The sequence below is a fragment of the Lathamus discolor genome, chromosome 2, assembly GCF_037157495.1.
Source record: "Lathamus discolor isolate bLatDis1 chromosome 2, bLatDis1.hap1, whole genome shotgun sequence".
Classification (NCBI taxonomy): Eukaryota; Metazoa; Chordata; class Aves; order Psittaciformes; family Psittacidae; genus Lathamus; species Lathamus discolor.
The window spans coordinates 116,950,134-116,971,339 of record NC_088885.1 but is presented as its reverse complement, the minus strand read 5'-3'; the positions used below and the strand labels follow the sequence as shown (position 1 = coordinate 116,971,339).

Sequence of the window (21,206 nt, the reverse complement as noted above, 5' to 3'; positions counted from 1 at the left end):
AGAAACCAAAGCGGTAACAGAAGCTTTCAGTACATATTTGATGCAGTGAATAGGATTCCTGAGAAATACACTGGTCAACAAGAGGACACATACACAACTTTACAGATTGATTATTTAAACTCTAGAAATTGTACTGCATTAGGCATCTAAACTCTGTTTTTCCTCCATATGAAAAACTACAAGTAACTAGATAAGAAGTCCAACAAAAATTGTCATCTGTGTTGCAAATGAAGTCAAGTAGGAAGGTCATCCTATTTGCTGTCTGCTTACTGTAAAGTACATGAAGAATTTGTATTTTTTGCCTCACTCGACCTCCTGAATGGATGAAATCCATTATATCTTGTCAGAAAGGCTTGGTAAGGAACACGGAGCGAGAGGTGAATCAAGTAATTAAATATTTTGAAAGGTTCCATGACAATTTAAAATCAATGATGGATTTACCATAGCAGAATCAATAGACAAGAGAGGAATGGAAATAATACAAGCCAAGAACTTGTGTACTTTCCCTAGAGGGTGGAGAACAGCATTAGACAGAACAAAATGTTAAAAATCACAAGACACAAAAGTTTTAGAGAGGATCATTTGAAGTAGTTAAAAAGATTCAAGGAGTTTCCTAAATTATGAAAAGAAGAACACCCCCACCAAACCCAGGAATAGGTCTGTTAGGCTTTCAACAGGTTAAAAGCCTGTCATAGCCAGGAGGCAGCTCTTAACAAAACTCATGGCATGCAGGGAAGTTCTCAGTTTTTCCCCTGGCAAGCTTACTTCAAAGCAAAGTTTGTAAACATCTTGGGGGACAAGGGGGGCAGAAAATTACAGTGGCCTTCAGAAACATTTACAAGTGTTTTGCAGAAATGAAACTTCAGTGAAGGAGATCAGTTTCACTCTCTGAGGAGGAATGGTTTTCTGTAAGCAAAGGTCAATGACAACCAGTACGGTGAAGTCTTTAAAAGCATTAAACGAAAAGGCACACAGCCTCCTTCAGCATTATGGAAGAGAATATTGTGTATACAGTGTGGTGACTGTCTCACGCACACCCCTCCATTCAGAACAGATAATGTACCGAGTTATTAAAAGCTTTGCATAAGTAATGGACACAAACCTAAACAAATCTGCTTTTTGCAGACTGTTAGTTCACAGACACAAAACTGAAGCCAGAAGTCTTTCTGGACAAAGAAGCGCTGAGGCTATCTGGGAGACATCAGTCGCCCAGGACCAGTTTTACCTGGGTTTCTGCTGACAACCCTGCTGCCTCCTGCAGCCAGTGGGAAGGGCAGGGGCCTGCCTCCAGCGGGGCTCAGCCAGCTTCCCACCACCTCGGGAATTACTCTGCAAACACTAGCTGGAAAAGGGGTTCCCACCACTGCACTGTGTAAAATGATTCCTGTTGGCAGCGATTTCTCCTCCCTGCCTGTTTTTACATAATGCTCACAGTGCTACCAGAAACGCTCCCAACCCTGCGAAGTTCAGCCCTGGCCCATGCCCAGCCTCCTGCCAGTTCACCTGGGTCTTTGGTGCTACCACAAGACCACGCTGTAAACCATGCTGCTCAACAAACCTAACTTAAAATCTGCTAAAGCAAATTATTTAATTGATTTGATGTACAGCACCGTCCCAGCAGCAACTGGTCTGGTACAACTGAGGGACAGCAAGCACGGCACACTAAAGGGAGATACAATAAAGGAAAAGCATTCTTCACCACATAGTATAATTAAAATAGTATTGAATGCATCACCAATGTGACTGCTTGTAATGTAGCTTAGGAAGTAAGGAAAAACACAGTAGGAGTTAAGGGGAGGAGAGCACTGTGCTCTCGATGCCCAGACTTGAGGGCCTCTCATTCCAGACTCCAGCCCTAATACATTTGATTACGATCATGCCCAGTTTCGGTCAAGAGCAATAACAAACCACGTGTGCTACCCAGGCTTCCATGTTTTCATAATGTAGGATTTACACGCGTTAATATATGCATTTTATATAAGTTTTAACATCTGATGAGGTTATACAGTAAGGCTGTGTCATGGTTTTGTCTTGCTAGCTTACAGGGAGTATTTTCCTCTGAATTGTGCACAATATATGTATAGTTAATAAAGCAGTAGCAATTTGATAGCAGTTAAATAAACGAACTACAAGTAGTGATAAATTTAATATGTAGACACTATATAGTCCACATTCTGGATGAGAATGACTTTACCTAGACATAGCTGAAGCCCATCAACACAGCTGATAATGTGGGATAGAAAATTACTTTTCAAGAAAAGCTTAGAAGAAAAAAAATCAACACTGCAACTGAGTAATACCTATATTAAGTTAGAAAATGGGTGTTGAGAATTTAATCTAAATAGACAGAGGGGGGCTTTACATGTAAGATTATACGTATCTCCAAATATCAGACCTCTTCCATAAAGGCAAATTTCACTGTGTAGGGTTTGCCTAAGAACAAGATTTGCGACCATAGGTAAGAATCCTGACCAGTTAACAACTGCAAGACACAGGAAGAGAATACTTTTACATGTAGTCCAATTGAAAAAATAAACAGATCTAAAAGTTGCTTTACTCTCCCCTGCCCCCAAAGGTGTCATTTATGTTTAGGTTGTGGAAATAATTCCCTGCCCCTTGTTTTCTCATCTAAGCTGAGCTGGTACTAAGGGCAATTTCAGGGTAACCAGTAAACCTCATGGGATTCCATTCCTTCCAGAGCAGCAGTCCTCAAAAATCAGGAAATTACAGCCATATCTGAAATGACCAGCAACCCAAGGCAATTCTCAAGGCTTACGTGGACCGTTTCAGAAGTTGATAATGTGGTATGTTGATGCTTGTTTTTAAAATGGGTTTGGTTTTGAGTATAGCTACCAAATGGTTCCCTGCTATACAGCATGATTGAAAGCTGAACACCTAGAGTCAAATATTTCCCAGCAAAATTAAACAATCACCTCATGCAGAACTCCTCAAACTGCAAGTCATGAGTGTCAGCCAAAGGAGGCTGCAAAAAGACAAAGAAAATACTGGAGAGCTTATTTATTTTTGTGAGAGCATGGAAGGTAAGAAATATTTCAAAAGATAATAAAGAACTATCCTGTTCTATATAAGTTTTCAAATAATCTGAAGAAAACTATGATAGGCATATACTGCAAAACTGGACTCCTTTAAGCCTAAAAACCCTGTAAATTCCAGCATCAGCCCATATCAATAAAAATTATCTCTTCCTCAATCTGTACATTCACACTGCATAAAATAGTACCAACCCTATTAAATTAATATTTATGACAAGCTCAAGGAACCATTAGACAAGCAGTACTTGCTAAGGCACAGATGCAATGTACAAGTCTCACATAGTTGCCTTGCCCATGTTTCTCGAAAATGAACCTCAACTCGGAGGACTGATTTGTTTCCGGGAACACAAAAGGCAGACAAGCTGTGCCATGGTGGGAAGACAAATGAAAACACAAATATAATCAATGCAGTTTATAGCTTTATATTGAATCCAAACTGTTCTCAAGTTCAGTGCTTCCAGTGTGTTGTAGCATGCAGCATTCTAGTAAATATTCTCCCAGGGTTTTTTCAGAGTAGTTATGATTATGTTGTCTGTTCAGAGACGGCAAAAGGGGGTATTTTAAAACATGAGGTATTAGTTGAAGATGCTGACAGACTTGGGTTTGCGCTACCAGATGTGCTGCGAACAGCAGCAGCAACTTCAAGGTGGACGTGCAGTCCTCTCTTTTATGACAGCCAAAGATGATGAAAACTGACTATGGATAATGATTCTAGAGAAGACTGTGCAAAGCCCATCATCATGATCTGCTCTAGAGCAAACATGCACCACTTATTAAAAACATAAGAATCCTATACTTAAGAAAGTGGGAGATAAAGAACCCTGAAAATCAGAAACATCCACAGAAATATTCATTATGGTTTTAGACTTTTATCAAGGAGAAAGACAACATATACCATTTCAGGAGTCCAAAGAGGTTAAAGAGAGGGAAAACAAAACAAAACACACACACACGCAAAATCCTTCCCACATACTGCCAAATATTTTTTTTGGAGCCACGTCAGTGATTTGGCTTTCAAAACACACAGTGAATCTCTCAAAGGTAAAATTAAAGCTTGTGCACCACTTCTAACATCATGAATACTGTTCTGATACTTTTGCTGTGAGAAACCTTGTCTGCCAGACAGCATCCTGGGACAGTAACAAGAGAAGTCAAGGAAGAAGGAAGTTGTCAAAGGAGCCTACTGCTCAGGGAGAAGCAATACATTACAATCTGCACGGTTAATGTTGACTCGGAAGACTGGTAGGAAGAGAAGCTTCATCAACCACACAAAAGGCTGCGCTGAATGTTTCACAGCTGAACTGCTTTATATACCAAAGTATGTTATTGCTGCCAAAAATATGTAAAACCATGGGCACTTCTTCCATGAGCTTTTACAGAAGGGATGCAATCTGCCTTGTAGAAGTAACAGCAAAATTGTTCTCCTCCTTGCCTCTGTGTCCCTGCCCACTAGGATAGCAGAGATGTTTTAAATACTGCATTTGGTAGCAACATTCCAAATTTTTCAAATATTTGAAAACAACATTCCCCTTTTGAAATACTTGGGGTTTTAATAACTATTTCTGCTAAGAGCATAGTAATTAACTTTTGCTTACCTATACTTAAATATGACATTCAGGAGGAGGAGTCTGAGAAAGCATACCTTCATGTTGAAGGGAATTGCCAGACGTGACAATTTGACAAACACACTTTATCCACCTCGTTGCCCATCCAAAATTGGATAAGGACACCAGCATGCTTAGCGTGAAACCCACTGTGGTCCAAAAGATCCAGCATATTCAAAGCCCAATGCAACTGCATATAGGACTGCATATTAAAAAAAAATCTTACTGTAACCACACACCTACAATTACAGTAGCAAATCACACCTGCCAAAGAGAATGACACTTGACTTAAAAATTGTTTCTCCATGATGAGCTCTGGAATACACTGTATTTCCCGAAGTGAAAGTGCTGACCAGCAAGCCAGCAACAAGAAATCATCATTTTTCAAAATGAAAGTTGAAAGAAAAAACAAAAAAGATTAGCTGATTACTGATAATCTTAAACATTTAAACAAACCCATTCAACACAGTCAAAACTTGCTCTTTAGTGGTTAAACTACTGCAGGAATTTTGGCACATAGTCTTTTTACAAATTAAGTATTGTTTTACACGTCCCAAATGTGTTAGTCATAAGCATTAGCAGAGGAATACAAATCACAACTTTTTAATAACCCTGCAGTAATTCTGAACTTGTTCATCTGATCTTATTTAGCTTGTTTTTCCTTCATGACTGGATAAAGCAGACTGCAGGATTTTGTGCAGTGCCAGGTCTTGGCTCCATCAGTTGCTCATTAAACAAGATCTGGAATTTAGCATTGGATTGAATGCACATGGGAACTCATGTGAAGCTGCTCGTATATCATTGATAGCCCCGTTGCTAACACAGAGTTTATCCAAGACGGTACATTTTTCGTTGACTTGAACAAAGCTGTTCGCCATCCTCTGTTTTTGACGTCAGTGGACAACTACCCACTAACAGTATCTGTCACTACAAAATGCTTGGAATTTCCTCACTTATAAAAGCTGGAAAGTTTCAAGTACAGACCTTTCATTAAAAAAAAAAAAAAGGACACATGATTAGATTTTCAGGATGAGAATATTTTGTGACTATTAGGATAAGGACATTTTCATTCTCACTGAGTATTTTTTCCAGTGACTTAAGAATTCAGACATAAACAGCATCACTGTAAGGAATGGATGTTTAAAAATGTAATTTTCCTCTTTTGTTCCTAAAACCTATGGACTCAAATGTACGCTAATTCCTCAGCATGTAAACATCACAGTGATTAAAACCTTTCCCACTAACCGGACACTACAACCATTCCAGCAGGATCCATGTAGGACTGTATCTAGTGTTTAGAAAAATGTAGAAAACCACCCCCCAGCATAAACCAGGCTATTTACATTCACTGCCTCTTTTCTACACTTCTTTTGTTCTCATATGTGAAATGGCCCATAGAAAGAAAGTCATCCTGGTGGAGGCTCCCTCCAGAGCCCAGAATTATCTCCTGAGAACAACACACAATGTTGCTTCTAGGCAAGCTCTGGGTAGCCCTTGTTGCTTGTGTGAGCCAGGAGCATAACTGACTACATGTACCCAATTCAGACATCCTTCTGGACTGAGAGACATACTCTACCCCTCCTGGAGGTTTCTGCGCTGACGACAATGCGATTTCAACCTTGATGTAAAAATCAAGCTGCTGCTTCACAAACACACCACTCACTTCTGACCCCTCTAATTGGCTCAAAGCAAACAAACATATCAACAAAACCCAGCACTTCATTGGCACAACAGAGTGGAAATTCCCCTTTTTCGGCATGTCAAGATATCATCAGCTATTAGTCCAGAGACAGTCAGACATGTTTTAAAATTCAGTTTTAATCTTCTACAGAACTCTGGATCTACTATCTTGAGGCTCCCATCTCCCCCAGATGTGTTTCCATTCTTTTCCCCATAGGAAACCCCTTTCATAGAGAGCAGTTCTTTCATCTTTGTTTTTCAGGGTACTAAAATTTATGTATGACATTCAGAGAATACATCTATTTATGCCACAGTTATAAACAAGTCTATCTCACAGTAAAAGTGGCATCATGTTCCTATGTTTATTAGACATAACCTACATCCGAAATACCAGGTATCTGTTGCTTCAGTTGGTTGTGACAGGTCAGAAAAGTGGTATGAATGACTTGTTCTCCTCTCAGAATCAAAGCTTTATAATTCTGTATTTTTCCAATTATGTCATCCACCTACGAAGGAACAGAATTATTCATTGATTTGATTACTACGAAATCGGGTTGTTTTGATTTTCTATGTGCAAGGTGAACAAATATAATACTAATGGCTTGATCTCTTTAGTTCTAGAGGTATAAAATAGAATATAACTGAGCAGCTCTACTGATACAACTTTCTCCCTTACATGACAGGATGGACAAAACCCCAAATTTATTAATAAATAAAAAGGAAAATCCGATGGACTACTCTGTCAAAATGGATAAAACAACGTTAAGTATTTAAGAAATTATATTAAAAGCTTGTCAGAGACAACTTTCAGTTCACAAAAAGTCTATGCATTCCTATTCTCAAAAGACTTTGAGTTGAGTAGGAAAGGTATAACCTAACAAAAAACCCCACCATAAATACTTGCAAGAAATCCACAGCTGTTCCTTTTCTTCTGAAAGGAACTTCAATTTTCACAACTGCATGATCTCTGAGAAGCAATTCCAAACAAATGATATGATCTGATCTTTGGCTCCAAGGCCATTCCCATATGTACTTTAGAAATAGTGCCCACACTGGCTTTACAGCTCTTAAGTTTTGTAGAATTTTATCTTCTGAGTGAGCCCCATCCCTCTTATCAGGGTTCTCCCACTCTGCTATTATAACATCTTCAAAGAAAGAATGCAAAGGCAGAGCTAACATCTTTCCAATGGGAGGGATCTGACTAGTGATCTTTTCTCCCCCCTTTCCCATCTGTCTGAATATCTGTATGTATGTATATACATATTTATAAATGCTTAGATTTCATCAAAGGAAGATGGTGAACACAGATAAATTTTGTCCAACTGATCAATCAAGCACTCAAAGAAACTGCCTCTCTGTGGAGTAAGTAAAGAAACTGAATTTATGCGAAGAGGTTCCATACCTTGTCTTTAATATGTATTTGTATTTTACCTTTATGGAATGAGAAAATGTAAAGGTTATAGATACTTCCTTCTTACAGAGCAGCAGTAGGTCATTTCTGCATTTTATTAGTATATGAAGCCCAAGATCCTATTTTCACATGATCTTTATTGTGATAGGCTGGTATTCTGTAACAATGTTCTTAAGTGCTTCCCTTGACCAGTGAGAGCAACCATGACAAAAGTCTCTATCTTCATCAAATGGAAGGCAAACCCTCTTTAACACCAGTCACATTAGTTCCAAACACCTATTTCATGTTAGCTCCCTGTGTTGGTACTCGTATTTCTCACCAAGGTTATGTAAAACCATGCAATGTAAGGCTATGTATTAAGTAAGACAATGCAAAAATCACACTAAATATCCATTCATCATAAGTCCTGTTGTTGAGTCAACAAAACAGCCTACGGCATATCCAGGATAACTCTAAAGTAGAAGAATACATAAGTCCACAAAGCTAGATTGCTTCCCGTATATAAACTTGTTCAGAGCTTGCCTGCATGTTTCTACAGCAACTTTCGTCACTGGTCCCACCTTAAAGGATTTAACATACAAGGTTTCATCATTGTACATCAGCTGATCTGCAGCAGTGTTCTGTATGAGCAATTCTTGGCAGTAAATAATTCAAACTCTTCTAAATCTCTTAAACTGGGGAGAGAGCAAATCTAGTGTAATGCGAGCAGAAGTGAGAAGTCCGCATTAAACACTTTCACCAGGCACCGGAACACTTTAAAAGCTGAGTAATTATGGTTCCCTGTGGTTTCATAGGTTAAGGGAAACTAAAGAACAACTTTGAAGTTGCTTGTTGATGTCACAGAATTAAGTGTTTTATATACTTACCATACTGAGTTCCTAAAATAAACTTTCCTTTTTTGTTGTTGTTGTTAAGCATAGAGAAGTTGCACAGGGAATAGCAGCTCACCAGCCAAGGATCTTGTCCTCTGTAGTGCTGCATAGCCAGAGTTTACAGGCTACGTAAGAACAAAATGCAGTCTCCTTCCTGTCATCCCAGTCCTCCAGTTATCAGCAGTACATGAACCTTCTGAACTAGAGGTTTCATACCAGACCATCACATTCAAGAGGTATGGATCAATCTTTGACCCTGTCCAAATCGAACACGATCTGTGGTTTACATTGATATTGCCAACAACTGTACTGGTATCAACATGCTTCTAGCAGTTTAATTTCAGAAATACAAGAAAAACATTGCAAAGTTGTTAAATTTAATCGTAAGGAAAAACATTCTAATCTGGACCATTTTCTTCAGGTTAATTTATCCTGAATGCTCAACAGTAGGCATATCTATGAGCAGGAGGCAGGAGTATCTGAAGGAGACTGTCTATCCTCAAGCCCTGCTGTCAGCAGAAAAATGAATCCTGAAGTCTCTAAAAATACCAACTCATCACTTTCTGTTAGGTATGGTAAATGATTTCTATCATTTTTACAGTTAAACAAGCAAAACCCCTCAGGTAAGTTGAAGCCATAAAAACACTACCAGTAGAACCAGGAAGCCTTTGTTCCCATTCTCTCACATCTTTGCAGTATCAAGCAGTCTTTGCTTTTTGTCAGGTATGTATTTCTGCAAAGTAAATAAAGACTTAGTAATCAACTTAATTACACTCAGTAATAAGCTTTTCCTTTTCCAGCTGTTAAAAAACACTTAATGATTCAGATTCAGTTTGAAAAAAATTATGAGTGTTCACTTAAATTTTAATCTAAGAAATTGTTCAGGTTCTGCAAAGACAACCAAAGGCAAGCCTTTACAGGCAGGGGCAGGCAGGACTGAGTTCTTTTGCCTGTTGTGTTCTCAACTGGCCAGACACAAACCAGCTCCAGCCCAAAACATGCAGTTGCTTTCATGTGATGTGTCCAAATTAATAGGCATTATTTAGATACAACACTGCTATAATACTTCTATACAGCCTCAAGATGAGAGTACACTCCCGTCAGATGGCTCAGAGATCAGGCAGCTGAGCTCATCCTCCACCAGAGACACTGGTTTGAAAATGTTAGTCAGCCTATTGGGGTTGCTTTCCCTATAGCAAGTGACAATTCTCACATGAAATCCCTTTCATCCAAGACTAAATATGTACCTTAAGACACTAGACCCAAAGAACCCCATATCCAGTTATAAATAAATCAGGGCTCAGTCCTGCAAATTTTTACTCTGACACCATGCTCTTCTGAAAGTCAGTGGGACCACTCCGGGTTGGTAAGAGTCTTATAACCAGCCTCCTGTCAGTATTTTATTTTTTTTAATTAAATTGCTTGTGTTCTAGTCTAAAGGATCACGGGATTCTGCGTGCAAACAAATACCAACAAATATATCAACAAATCTCTAAACATTGCTTCCCAAGTATTTATGCAAGTCTGCTGCCAGAGACATTTCACATACTGAGCTGTGCGCTCAGTTCACAACACATACAAACACAGTTACAAAAGCAAAGCCTAATTTTACAAAGGCTCTGAAGTGAGGCATTCAGATTTTGCTCACAAATAATTATATACAGAAGCCAGCAACCGCATGTCTACATCTTATACCTACTCACTCAGCTGCCTCATCAGAAAGCAAAAGGCAACGTCAGAACATAATTCTAGGGTGTTATGTTGAAGATATAAGGAAATTCTACTCAGGATGTTATTTTAAAGCAGGCTGCTTATAAATCATCCCATCTCATCCCATTCTGCCTTACCATACAAGTATCTGAAAATACAGGATGACGATGCACAGTGTCCTGTGTGTCCCAGCTACATACAGGTCCTTAAAGGACTGCTCCCCTTGCTCTTACTTCTTTATTTTTGTTCCCTTTTGCTTCTAATTGGTGATATCAATAAGATACCTAAATATGCTTATTTTGTCATGTCAGGATTAGATTTAGGTGATTTGATTTGATTTTACACTACTCACATATTTGAACCATCAAAAAAGCATTTTAACACAGTATCTGTTTTTAATGACAGAAGTGCAAATTCAATGCAGAGCAACAGAAACTACATTTCAGCACTCAAGAGCTCTCAATTAGGAGTTTAACAGAATAGAACCTTGGAAATGTGATAGAGGAAACTTCCATTAAGTGTACAAGTCCAATTTCCAAATAATGTAAACTAAAAGTGCCAAATAATAATCTAAAACAAAAACGTCCCTCATCCTCCCCACTCCCTGCTTCCAGTAGGTTTAACAGTATCCAGCCCAACTTCTTTTGACTTCTAGTTGAGTAAAAAAAAAGACAACTGACATTAATTTCAAACTGATTGAAAATAGGACTAGAGATGAGATATAATGCAGTTTTGCCACTACTGACTAATGTCTTTATTAAGTGCCTTGAGATGCACGTGGGTAGGGAAAGCAACCCTGTCAACGTAGACATATCCCCTGCCCAAACATTCTATTTTACAAAATAACTGCTTGCTTACCTGAAAAGCACATCCTGATAAAAGAAAAACCAAAAGCGAATAAAATGTGGTATCTCAGGGAAGACAGAGAGCTCTGAAGTTTTCTCAAAAAATCTCAGTTTACATATATATAGGAATTAGTTTTGTCCAGAACATCATAGCATTTAAATGAGAAGAGTACACTACCGTGGTTACAGACACTTGTATTCTGGAAAGGATCGTAGCAGTGCAGTTACATCTTCCCAGAGCAGACATGGAACAAGCTGGAGCAGAGTGGGACTTACACATGCTAAGGATTGTTAGTGGCAGTAACCATTCAAGAAAAGTAAAAAGAGGAGAAAATAAAGTTGAATCATACCCTGACTAAAACAGTTTTGTTGGTACAAATATCCTTGTGTACTTTAAAGTCTCTACAGAAAGATACAGCAGCATAAATGCAGTGGCTCACATTTTAAAAACAACAGAGGAAACCTGAAGATAAAAAAGGAACTAAGATGTAAGTTTGTAGGACAAAGAAGAAGAAAATGGGGAAACAAAACAAATTTAAAGCATGAAAAGAAGCTTGTTGAAGGAAAAAGCAAATGAGAACCACCATTAGTATCTTAGGGATGGGAGGAAATGAAAAAACAGTGACTTATGTCACATCAGCCAGGACTTAATTAATATTTAACTATATTTCCCTTAGCTACCAATCTATTTACATCTGAATTATCAATAGTTGCATCTGTAGCCATAATAAACCTCAGATTAAGTATCTTCCTTTAACTTTTGAACTGCCTCCAAAAATAGTTAAACAACATTTTAGTAGTGAAAGATTACAAACTGGGGAACCCCAAGATTTTCAGCTACCAATGAAGATAAAAAGCAGATACGGACCTTTGCCAAACAGGAAGAAGTATTTTGCAAAAGGATAAGATCAAACACTAGAGGCAGGATTCTGCTGCAGCTGGAAGCTAAAACTCAGACAATGAATGCTGAAATACATAAGAAATATATTCCCTCTTTTATAATTTAGGTGCAGAACAGTGAAAATAAGAGTAGCACTTCTACTTCAAAGTTCTATTTTTATGAAGAGTTGGACCTTCCAACTTACAGCCACCAACAACCAGCTGCTTTGCTAGAAGTCTCATCACTTTATGCTACCCCTTAAAAAGTAATCCAATTCAGAAAAAAAACCCACAAATGCAGACCAAACATTCTGAAGAATTCCAGAAAGGGCTGTGCTGAAGAGGTATTTGGGGAACTGAAGACAGCGAGAGCAGCAGCAGCAATACGGAACTACCAAAATGGTGTCTACTGATTCCTTAAGAGCAGAGTGAATCCAATTTTCCTGTTGTTCCCCCCTCCATTTTTTTAGCTGCATGTTGTTTTTGCTGAATACTATACAGTTAATACAGACTTTTCCACTGAAATATTATACCCATACTCACAGCAACAGCTGAGCATTCCTAAACTACTTTGCTACCAGAAAGTATGCACTTTATTGGCCTTACCATTGATAAGACATTGCTCAGACCTTTCTACTGCTCTAAACATGAAAATATTAAGTGAAAACAAAACCGAAGCCCTGAGCATCACTAGAGGCATTATGATACACATTTAGTTGTTATCTGAGCTGTCTTTAAGGTATCTGTCATGTCTCTCCAGTTGCCAGAGACAGATGACCACAAAGAGAGCCCTGCTTACCCCTCACCCCGGAGGTCTTTCTCACAACAGTGCAGCCAGGATTCTTCCAACCCTGCTTTGCTCTGCAGTGCTACAGCAAGCATGACCAGTTCCCCCTACTCACCACGGAGGGTAGATGTGGATGACATCCTGTGGCCTGCTCTTCAGGTGAGCTGCTGTCTCTCTCGCAAAGAGGACTTTGAGTATTGGTTCTCTTGCATTGATGACAGCATCCTTGTATGAAATGGTAGCAGGAGGCTGTTCCAGCTGCTGGCAGATGGCAACCTGTATTGTACACTCCTCAAACATTTCTAATATCTTCACAATTAAGACACCAGATTTATCTGGAAAGTAAATGAAAAAGAAAAATGTAAAGTCTGGATGAGGAAATTCTGGTACTCTGAAGATGTGCATCCCTCTGCTCTCTGCAGAGCTGACTATGAAAAATACACGTATGAGTAGAATAAATTGCCCCACCAAAACACTTATGTTAAGGTTTTGTGGTTTTCTTTTCTTTATAGATGCTATTAATAAAAGCCTACCTGAACTTCTCCCAAACACCAAAGAAATCACAAACTCTTTACAAGAAGCCCTCTCCCACCATATTTGAACTTTTTAATCTTGCACCTCACCCACTTTGTTCAGATTTTTTTTTATTAGATACCTCACAAAATAGATTTATTTGGAAACAGAATAATCACACTGTGTTAAAAGTGAAGCTGTGTTTGTCCTCCTTGATCTTTTTCAAAGCAACACTTATCAGGGATCAAGTTAGAATGGTACCTGCTAGGTGGAAAGTCTCTAAAAGCTGATAATTCACATTTAGAGATGAATGTGGGGAAACAGGAAGTAAGAAAGATGCACTGCCTAAAAATTGTCACTAAACTAATCATCCATTTTATCAGTAGGCAATCAGGATACAGAAGGTTTTCTTGTTTCAAAGCATGAACAGACACCAGTATCCCCAGTTTGATTCTAAGCATTTTTATCTACGCTGAGCAAGAAAGAACTGTGAGATGAAACGAAATTACTTCTCGCTCCTCTGCAGTCTGCACAGGGCAGGGGCTCCTCAGACAGACATGGGTCTATACTGTAAGATTACATAAGAGTGATTCTCGTCCTCACTCAGCCCTGCTCAGATTTGCACTCTGGTCACTGAGGGGAGAGAACTGTTATCTACCTGTCAAATGCTATGAGCAGTTAGTGGGAAAAGAGGGACTGGCAGAGGACAGGGACAGCAAAGCCCCAATTCTACCCACTTTGATCTACAAGTTGTGCTGGGAAAAGCACAGCATCCCAAGAAAAACAGCTGATATAAATTATTGTCTTCCCACAGCAAAGAAGAAACAGGGGAGGAACTGTGAACGTGATACTGGAACTTAATGGCAGAACTGCACTAGTTATTTGTTTGTTTATTTTAAGGCCCATTTCACAATTGTGAATGCCTTTCCTTTGGAAAATAAATCAAAATATTTGAGTTTTAGTTTATGAGAAACTTGAAGAAAAATAAAAAAAAGTAACAACCCAACCCTCAAGAAACCCAAACCAAAGAAACTGGGCCCTAAAACCTTTCAGGTTGGTTTAATAAAGTTGAATTCTAAAAAGAATAAAGTAAAAAATGAGAGAAAGAAATAAAAAAAAAAAGAAACTATTTTGTCCCTATTTTGTATTCTCCAGTCTTTATTACATTTTATACTGAAACTGAAATAATTTTGAAATATAAACCTGAAATGTTCTTGAAACCACTTTTATGTGAACCAAATTTTCATCACATGCAACATGCTTCTTTAAAGCATTCTGTTTCCCATGAACCAGTATTTTCCAGCAGGATAAAGGGCTCCAACTGAAAGTACCCCATGTGATGTACATCAGCCATTTCTGTCCGAGCCATTAAAGCTGGACCTCCTTTTCCAGATCTGAGAAGCAAGAGTGGAAGTGGTCCTTTCTGCCAAGTTTTTTGAGACTGGGTGATGAAGAGAAATGGTTGCAACTGCTATTACTACTCCTCACCCGATCATCGTCTCAGGGAAAGCTGTAACGCTGCAGTGCTACTCCAAATACCGCACTGCATTAAGGTCTGCTTATGTGCAAACTTAGCAGAATCACTTCTGCTAAGTGTGAGCGTGGGCTAGTTTTCTATGCCTAAAGGCAAGGACTTAGAATATTCACACTTGAATTCTGTTTTGCCTGACTAGCTGCAGTTGTGGTCCTCTGTCAACCCCAAGTCATCTGGCATGCATAAACAAATTCTCCCAACCACAAAAATTCTCAGCCTTCAAAGTAACTGAGCAGTTACCTCTCCCCTCTAGACATACTGCACAATGTGCATTTCCATTCGCTTTAAAAACTAAGACAAAAAAAAATAAACTTTAATTTTGAAACACACCAACATTTATTAAAAAGAAAAGTATTAAGACAGCCTGTGAGAGACTGTTCATAACTTCCAAACTATGCTTTTCTGTATGTGCAGAAGTTGATGACAATTCTTACTGGTCAGCAGCGCATGTATTACTCAGTTGATAAAGCAGATTGAAGACAAAGAAGGACAACTTAGTAACATTTTTCTTTTAAATACCCCTGACTATAAACCAGTTTAACATACTGGGTAAATTAAAAACTATACCTATATCATATTATATTCTAAAAGACATTGGAGGAAAAAACCCTATCAAGGTACCAGAGTTTCTTGCAAGCCAGTCTTAAAGTTGTTTCAAACACTTGGACCTGATACTAGATGAAGATGAATGCTTCTACATTAAAAGCAGCTCAATTTCAACAACTAGCCAAGTCTCACACTTGGCACACATGCACATTCTACAGAACCACAATCTATTTGTTTATTTAGATGCACAGAGATAGTTTAATTTAATTACTTCAAAATTATTATTACTGCTGATGATAGAATCCTCTCTCAAACAACATGGCAAAGCATTCTGGATTCCTGGCACATGATGAAACACCAAAGTTCAGAACGTAGCTTCGTTTTTAATTCATTTGGCTCTTGTATTGTTATGTCAATCAAAAATAAATCAAACATATGTGGCAGCGCATTGAAGAGAGAATTTGTGGGTGAGGAGATGGGCTGGATCACTGCAATTTCTAGTTTCCAGAAAAGTTTACTTGTTTGTTCATCCATGTGAAAAGCTCTCTTTAAGCTGTTGCAGTGTTCTCTTTCACCTTGGATAATTCACAGAAGTTCTCACTTGCTGAAGTCCTCATTCATTTAATTTTACTTGCAAAGCAGAATCACAGCCCAAGAAATTCAAACCTGCAGAGGTGCAGGTTTCATGGCAAGACCTAGTAATCTTAAACAAGGAAGAATACAATATGTATTAAAAAAGGTGCAAGCAATAACTGTGCTGCAATCCTGCCCATCCCTACACTGCATATTCTTTTATTTCCTATTCTGCTCTCTAGATGACTCATTAATTTCTTTCTTCAGGGTTTGTTTTTAACAAAATCCATGAGCTAATCCAGCTAACTGCAAGGCCACCAAAGCACATGAGCAGATACTAGGGGAAGAAGGAAGAAATGATGGAAAGAGGGGAGGTGGGGCAGGAAGGGGCTGAGGGAAGATGGTTCTTTTCAGTGACAGCCCAACCAGGCTGGATTAAGCCAGTTTCATACACTATCCAGTTACTTCTTTTCTTCTACCATGCCCAGGCTGGACTGTCCTTTGAAGCTCCTTCAGCATGCAGGAAGGACACGCAAGATGAAGTCACTGAATAGAGATATCAGCTGTTCAAGGTGCATTGTCCACAGGCACATTTGATACCATCGATGTACATGTTCTACAACTCTTGGCCAAATTCTTTCATCTTTTTTGATCTTCAGTGTCCACAATGGATAAACACCACACTACAGTAATGAAAACATGAGTCACAGCATACCTACTGTTATCTTTCAACCACTGTCTCTAGGCATAATGCAATATAGTGCAGGGACCCTGAGAAAGAGTATGAAATGCAGGTACCTATGGAATGCTCATTTAAAAAAAACGTCCAGTTTACTTATTTGAAGATAACATTTCTTCTCCCACTGAAAGACAAGTCCACATGCACACTCACAGTAGGCATACAGCTGCCTGTATGTGTTCAGCAATCTTCCACTCAAACCGCAATTTGAGGACTACTCTTCCTTGGTGCCAGATGCCTCTGCAGCAGTGCTTGAGGAAGATAAAGATGGAAACCCAGATAGCTGCCTGGTGAGTGTCAGACAGAGGTGCATTTCTCGGCAAAGCCCTGCGCACTCTGAGCTTCTGGTGACAGAGGGCTGCTGCAGCTCTGCAGTCCTGGAACAGCTGCCCCTTCCAGTGCCTTCACACAGAGTCAGCTGGGAAGTTAGAGAAAACATCCACTGACACAGGCACAGGGACCACTTGAAAGAGCTGGCCTCAGGAACACAGACAGTTTATTCATCCTAGGGGCATGAAGTATAAATTCAATCTCTGATGCACAAGGCTCAAGGTGCCACAAAGAGAGACAGAAAGGCTCTGATAAATATACAGTCGAGTGTGAATTTTGAAGACATACTTGGGATGTACAACATGCCTCCTCTAAAGTGCACCATTTAAAAGAAGGGGAAATCAGCCACCAGGGCCTGTTATGGTCCCTCACTTCTAACAGAATTTTATGTAAGTAGAAAAAGCCTTCACACAGCAACATGCTGGCTACTAGCAATTCAAAATGTTGGTCACAGAAGGGATGGAGTACAAGAAAAATCAGATACCCATGATGAGCTGGGTTAGTTTCCACCCATAAAGGTCACACCAGCCCTTTGCAGAACACTGCTGTGGTAAGTGCCATCCACTGGAAGGCATCAGACAGAAATCATTGCTAGATGGACTATGATCAAAGAAATTAGTTCCTCCAGAACTCACAAGCGGTCCAGAATGAGGGAAAGCAGCAGGTAATACTGACTGGTGGGAAGAATAAGCCATTTGAGCAGGAAAGTATCTCTGGTGAAGCCTCTTTATGATTGACACAAAACAAACTCTGCCAAAAGCCATCCACAGCAGCCCTGCCATGAGGAGGCTAGACAAGCAGATTCAGCATCACCCCACCAGCACACACAGAATCCGTATCTTCAGCCTCTGAGAGGTAGATGAAGAAATCCTGATTCAAACCTAGGCAAATGGGACATCATCCTCTCACTGCTACTTTTAGCAGAAACTTTGAAAGCACAGGGAAATGTCTGTTTGACAGCAGTGGTAATGGAACAAACCTGGCAAAGACCTTGGGTATGATTTCCAAAAAAGCCTGATGCTTTGTAATTGTGAGATCAAAACAGTTCTATAGTGTATGGGTTCAGTGAAACAACCAGTAAGCAGGAGGAAAAACATTATGCAGAAGTTCTGAGAACACAGACACTAGTTCTGGTTCAGAAAGTCCCCGAGTCAGAGATGGTCAGGAGAGTTCGGAGAATATTTTAGTGAAATATCATCAAGTGTTAACACTGCTAGAATTTTTTCTAGGCACTTTGGTAGCTCTTGCTGCTTCCAGAAACAGGATTCTAAGCTAGAGGAACCTTTGGGTTGACCACCTAAGGAGATCTGCTCTTACATCACAGTTGATATTTACTTCCAGGTGATCTCCGGGCTGTTGATCTCTCACTCCAGTTTGCAACCTGGACATGAAGTAGCTCAATTAAGCTACAAGATATTGCAAGCACATGGAAGATGAACAAACAAATTTCACATTGAATGCATTTTCCTGGTTAGTTCCTTTCATTTCTGCTTATTATTTCAGTACATAGGGTGATGCTGGCCTTCAGTCATACACCATGTCGTATACCATGACATCAAAACATGTTTTGACGCAGTACGTTGCAGATGTTCTGCATTATTTTGAATTCCAGGAGAGTTAAAAGAAAAGAAAACCAAAGGAGTTCCCCATTCCTTTGGAGGTCATGGATCCTGAGATCTTGAACCTACAGTCTCTGGCAGAGTGACGGCCCTTAATCTTCAGAGCAAACAAAGTGGCTCCACAACAGATGCATATATTTAAGCCACATCAACACTGAATGTACACGGTCACAGATGACGCACTGGCTATGCCAAGGGCAGCTCTAGAGGGAAGCTAAGAAGAAAGCCAGTCTGCTTTGACTCTTAACAAGCAAAAAGCAGCTGGGAGAGAAGAAAAGGAAAAACATCGAGGGGCACAATTTAAAAAAACAAATGTTCAGACATTCTGGCTTCAGTGCCTGAAATACAACTCTAAAGTTTGTTTTAATAACTTCATAACTACCAATAAGGAAGACAAATGAGGAGAAAAATATAGAAATTATGATCTCTTGGGGACTGCATATTTTATGTTTCTCTTGCTACACAGTGACAGGAAGCTGAACACACTGGAAGGAGAGGATCCATGGAACTTAAGTATGGAAAAGCATCAGATGTCGGTATCGGTAAAGACTACATGCAGTTTCACCTCACTCAAGTGAATTTTGTTAGTGTGTTATTGTTCAAGTGTTCCAGAAAGGCTGCAGCCTTGAACAGAAAGCTCTCAATGCAACAAACTCTCTCTAGAGTCAGATGATGGAACTCCAGCAGTCAGTCGCTATGAGGCCTACAGGATGAAGAAAGGTGCTGCTTCAGGACAGCAGACTTGTATACATGACTCTCAGATTGGGAAGAGGTAGCCAGGGTAGAGGGTAATTTTACCATGCTGTGCATGATTTGAAGGTGTTAGCTGGGGTAGCCAGTGCACCTCCATGCAGATCAGATCAGCAGACCCGCATGCTCAAGTAGACCCTTGCAATCCAATGTCAATCTCCAGGTGGAGATTCCAACTTTTTCACAGCCTGTATGAGCACATCTGGTTGCTATTCTGATCTATACATGTCATTATTCTCCCTGAGCTGGTAACTTCTGAAGCCATTCAAAAAGAATTTTTTCCTCAAAAACACACCAAGTCTTGCAAGCATGATGATTTTTTTGCCACATCTATATTAATTTTAAAAAGGCTGCTGAATTTGGCTGTGCTTTAAACATTACACATTCTTTATAGGCACATATGTAAGCTACTTGAAGTGTGCATGCCATTATTGTTTCTCATAAGAAAACAAGAACAATACAAAGAATTCTTGTTTTAAAAAGACAAGTTTACATTGGTGTTTTTCTTTCTTTCCCAATGCTGCAACAAGTTCAGACAGTTGGCTAGCAAAAAACCCTCAGAAATACAGATTTGTTGACTTGCCATCTCTCTAATTTATAGCATTAACTTTAAAGCAATAAACTATCAAGAGCTAAGAAAATAAGCAACAACTGGCACAGCTCAGGTTTTTGTGTTTTTAGAAGAATTTTGCATGGTAAAATGAAACCCTGTGAAGGGACTACTCTTGCTTTCTTCATCCACAGTGATAATTCTTTGTGCAAGCCTCATGGTATTCAAGCTGATAAAATCCCTTCTTCTCATCACCTCAACTAGTCACTGAAACTGGAAGTGAGGGAAGTCATTGTTTATGTCCTCTTTTATAAGCCATTCAGCCTTCCTCAAAATGTGGTGTTGCGTGTGAAGCCCTGTGCTTATCTCCAGGGCTTCACCCTCCTCCCCTCACGTGTGTGTGTGTTCCACTTGCCTCAGCAAACTGAAGAACTATTCCCCCTTGAAGGTCACTTTCCCCTAAGAGGAAGGAGTATTTTGGAAGGAAACATCAATGGTTCGGGTTTATTATCAGTTTATTACTCAAATTCACTTGTAATCCAATCTCAAATCAATCTCAGGCCAACAAATCTCGAATATCCTTGTGTAAGATTACAAATCCTACAGAATAATATGCTTCTGCATTTTGGGTAAAGAACTGCAAGGAAAAGAAAAACAATGGAAAATGTATTGAAAACAAAATTTCAGAAGTTACAGAAGTAATCTACATGAATCTGCTTCAAATGCTGCTAGTGTCCTCTCCTATCGACAGGAAAGTTGCCTGAATGTAACTCAGAAAAGCACTATTTTTCACACAATCCCCATACAACCAGCAGATGTTGACAGGAAAAGGTTTGGGTTTTCATTTTCCTCCCCACCCTTCTCTCCCTCTCTCAACTATCCAGATCTCCTCTTCGCCCAAACAGGAAACTTCACAGGGAAGTTGCAGCACTACATACAGAAAAAAGCTTGCAAATGGCCTAAAAGCCCTTGCACATAGTAGTCTCACATCTCAGCTTGACTGACTGGAGACTTGCTGTTATGGTGCCTGCACACCTCTCAGCCTCCCTCTTACATCTTGTGAAGAAAAGAAAAAATTCTGGATTCGTGGCAAAGAGCCCAACATCCATCTCCATTACAACTAAGCCACAGCAACCACTAGCTTTGGTCTTCTCTCTTTTCAGGCCTGTTTGACATGTTTAGCTTGATTACAGAAGTGGAATTACCAATCA

General features: G+C 39.4%; 1 protein-coding gene across 3 annotated transcripts in view; it reads right to left on the bottom strand.

Annotated features, from left to right (window-relative positions):
• SPIDR (scaffold protein involved in DNA repair) overlaps positions 1-21,206 on the bottom strand; it is a 205,134-nt gene that overhangs the window by 116,096 nt on the left and 67,832 nt on the right. For all 3 annotated transcript variants that reach the window (XM_065668224.1, XM_065668225.1, XM_065668226.1), the window contains one exon: positions 12,957-13,176. In XM_065668224.1, coding sequence (XP_065524296.1) covers positions 12,957-13,176 — 220 coding nt within the window. The remainder of the gene's footprint in view (positions 1-12,956; positions 13,177-21,206) is intronic.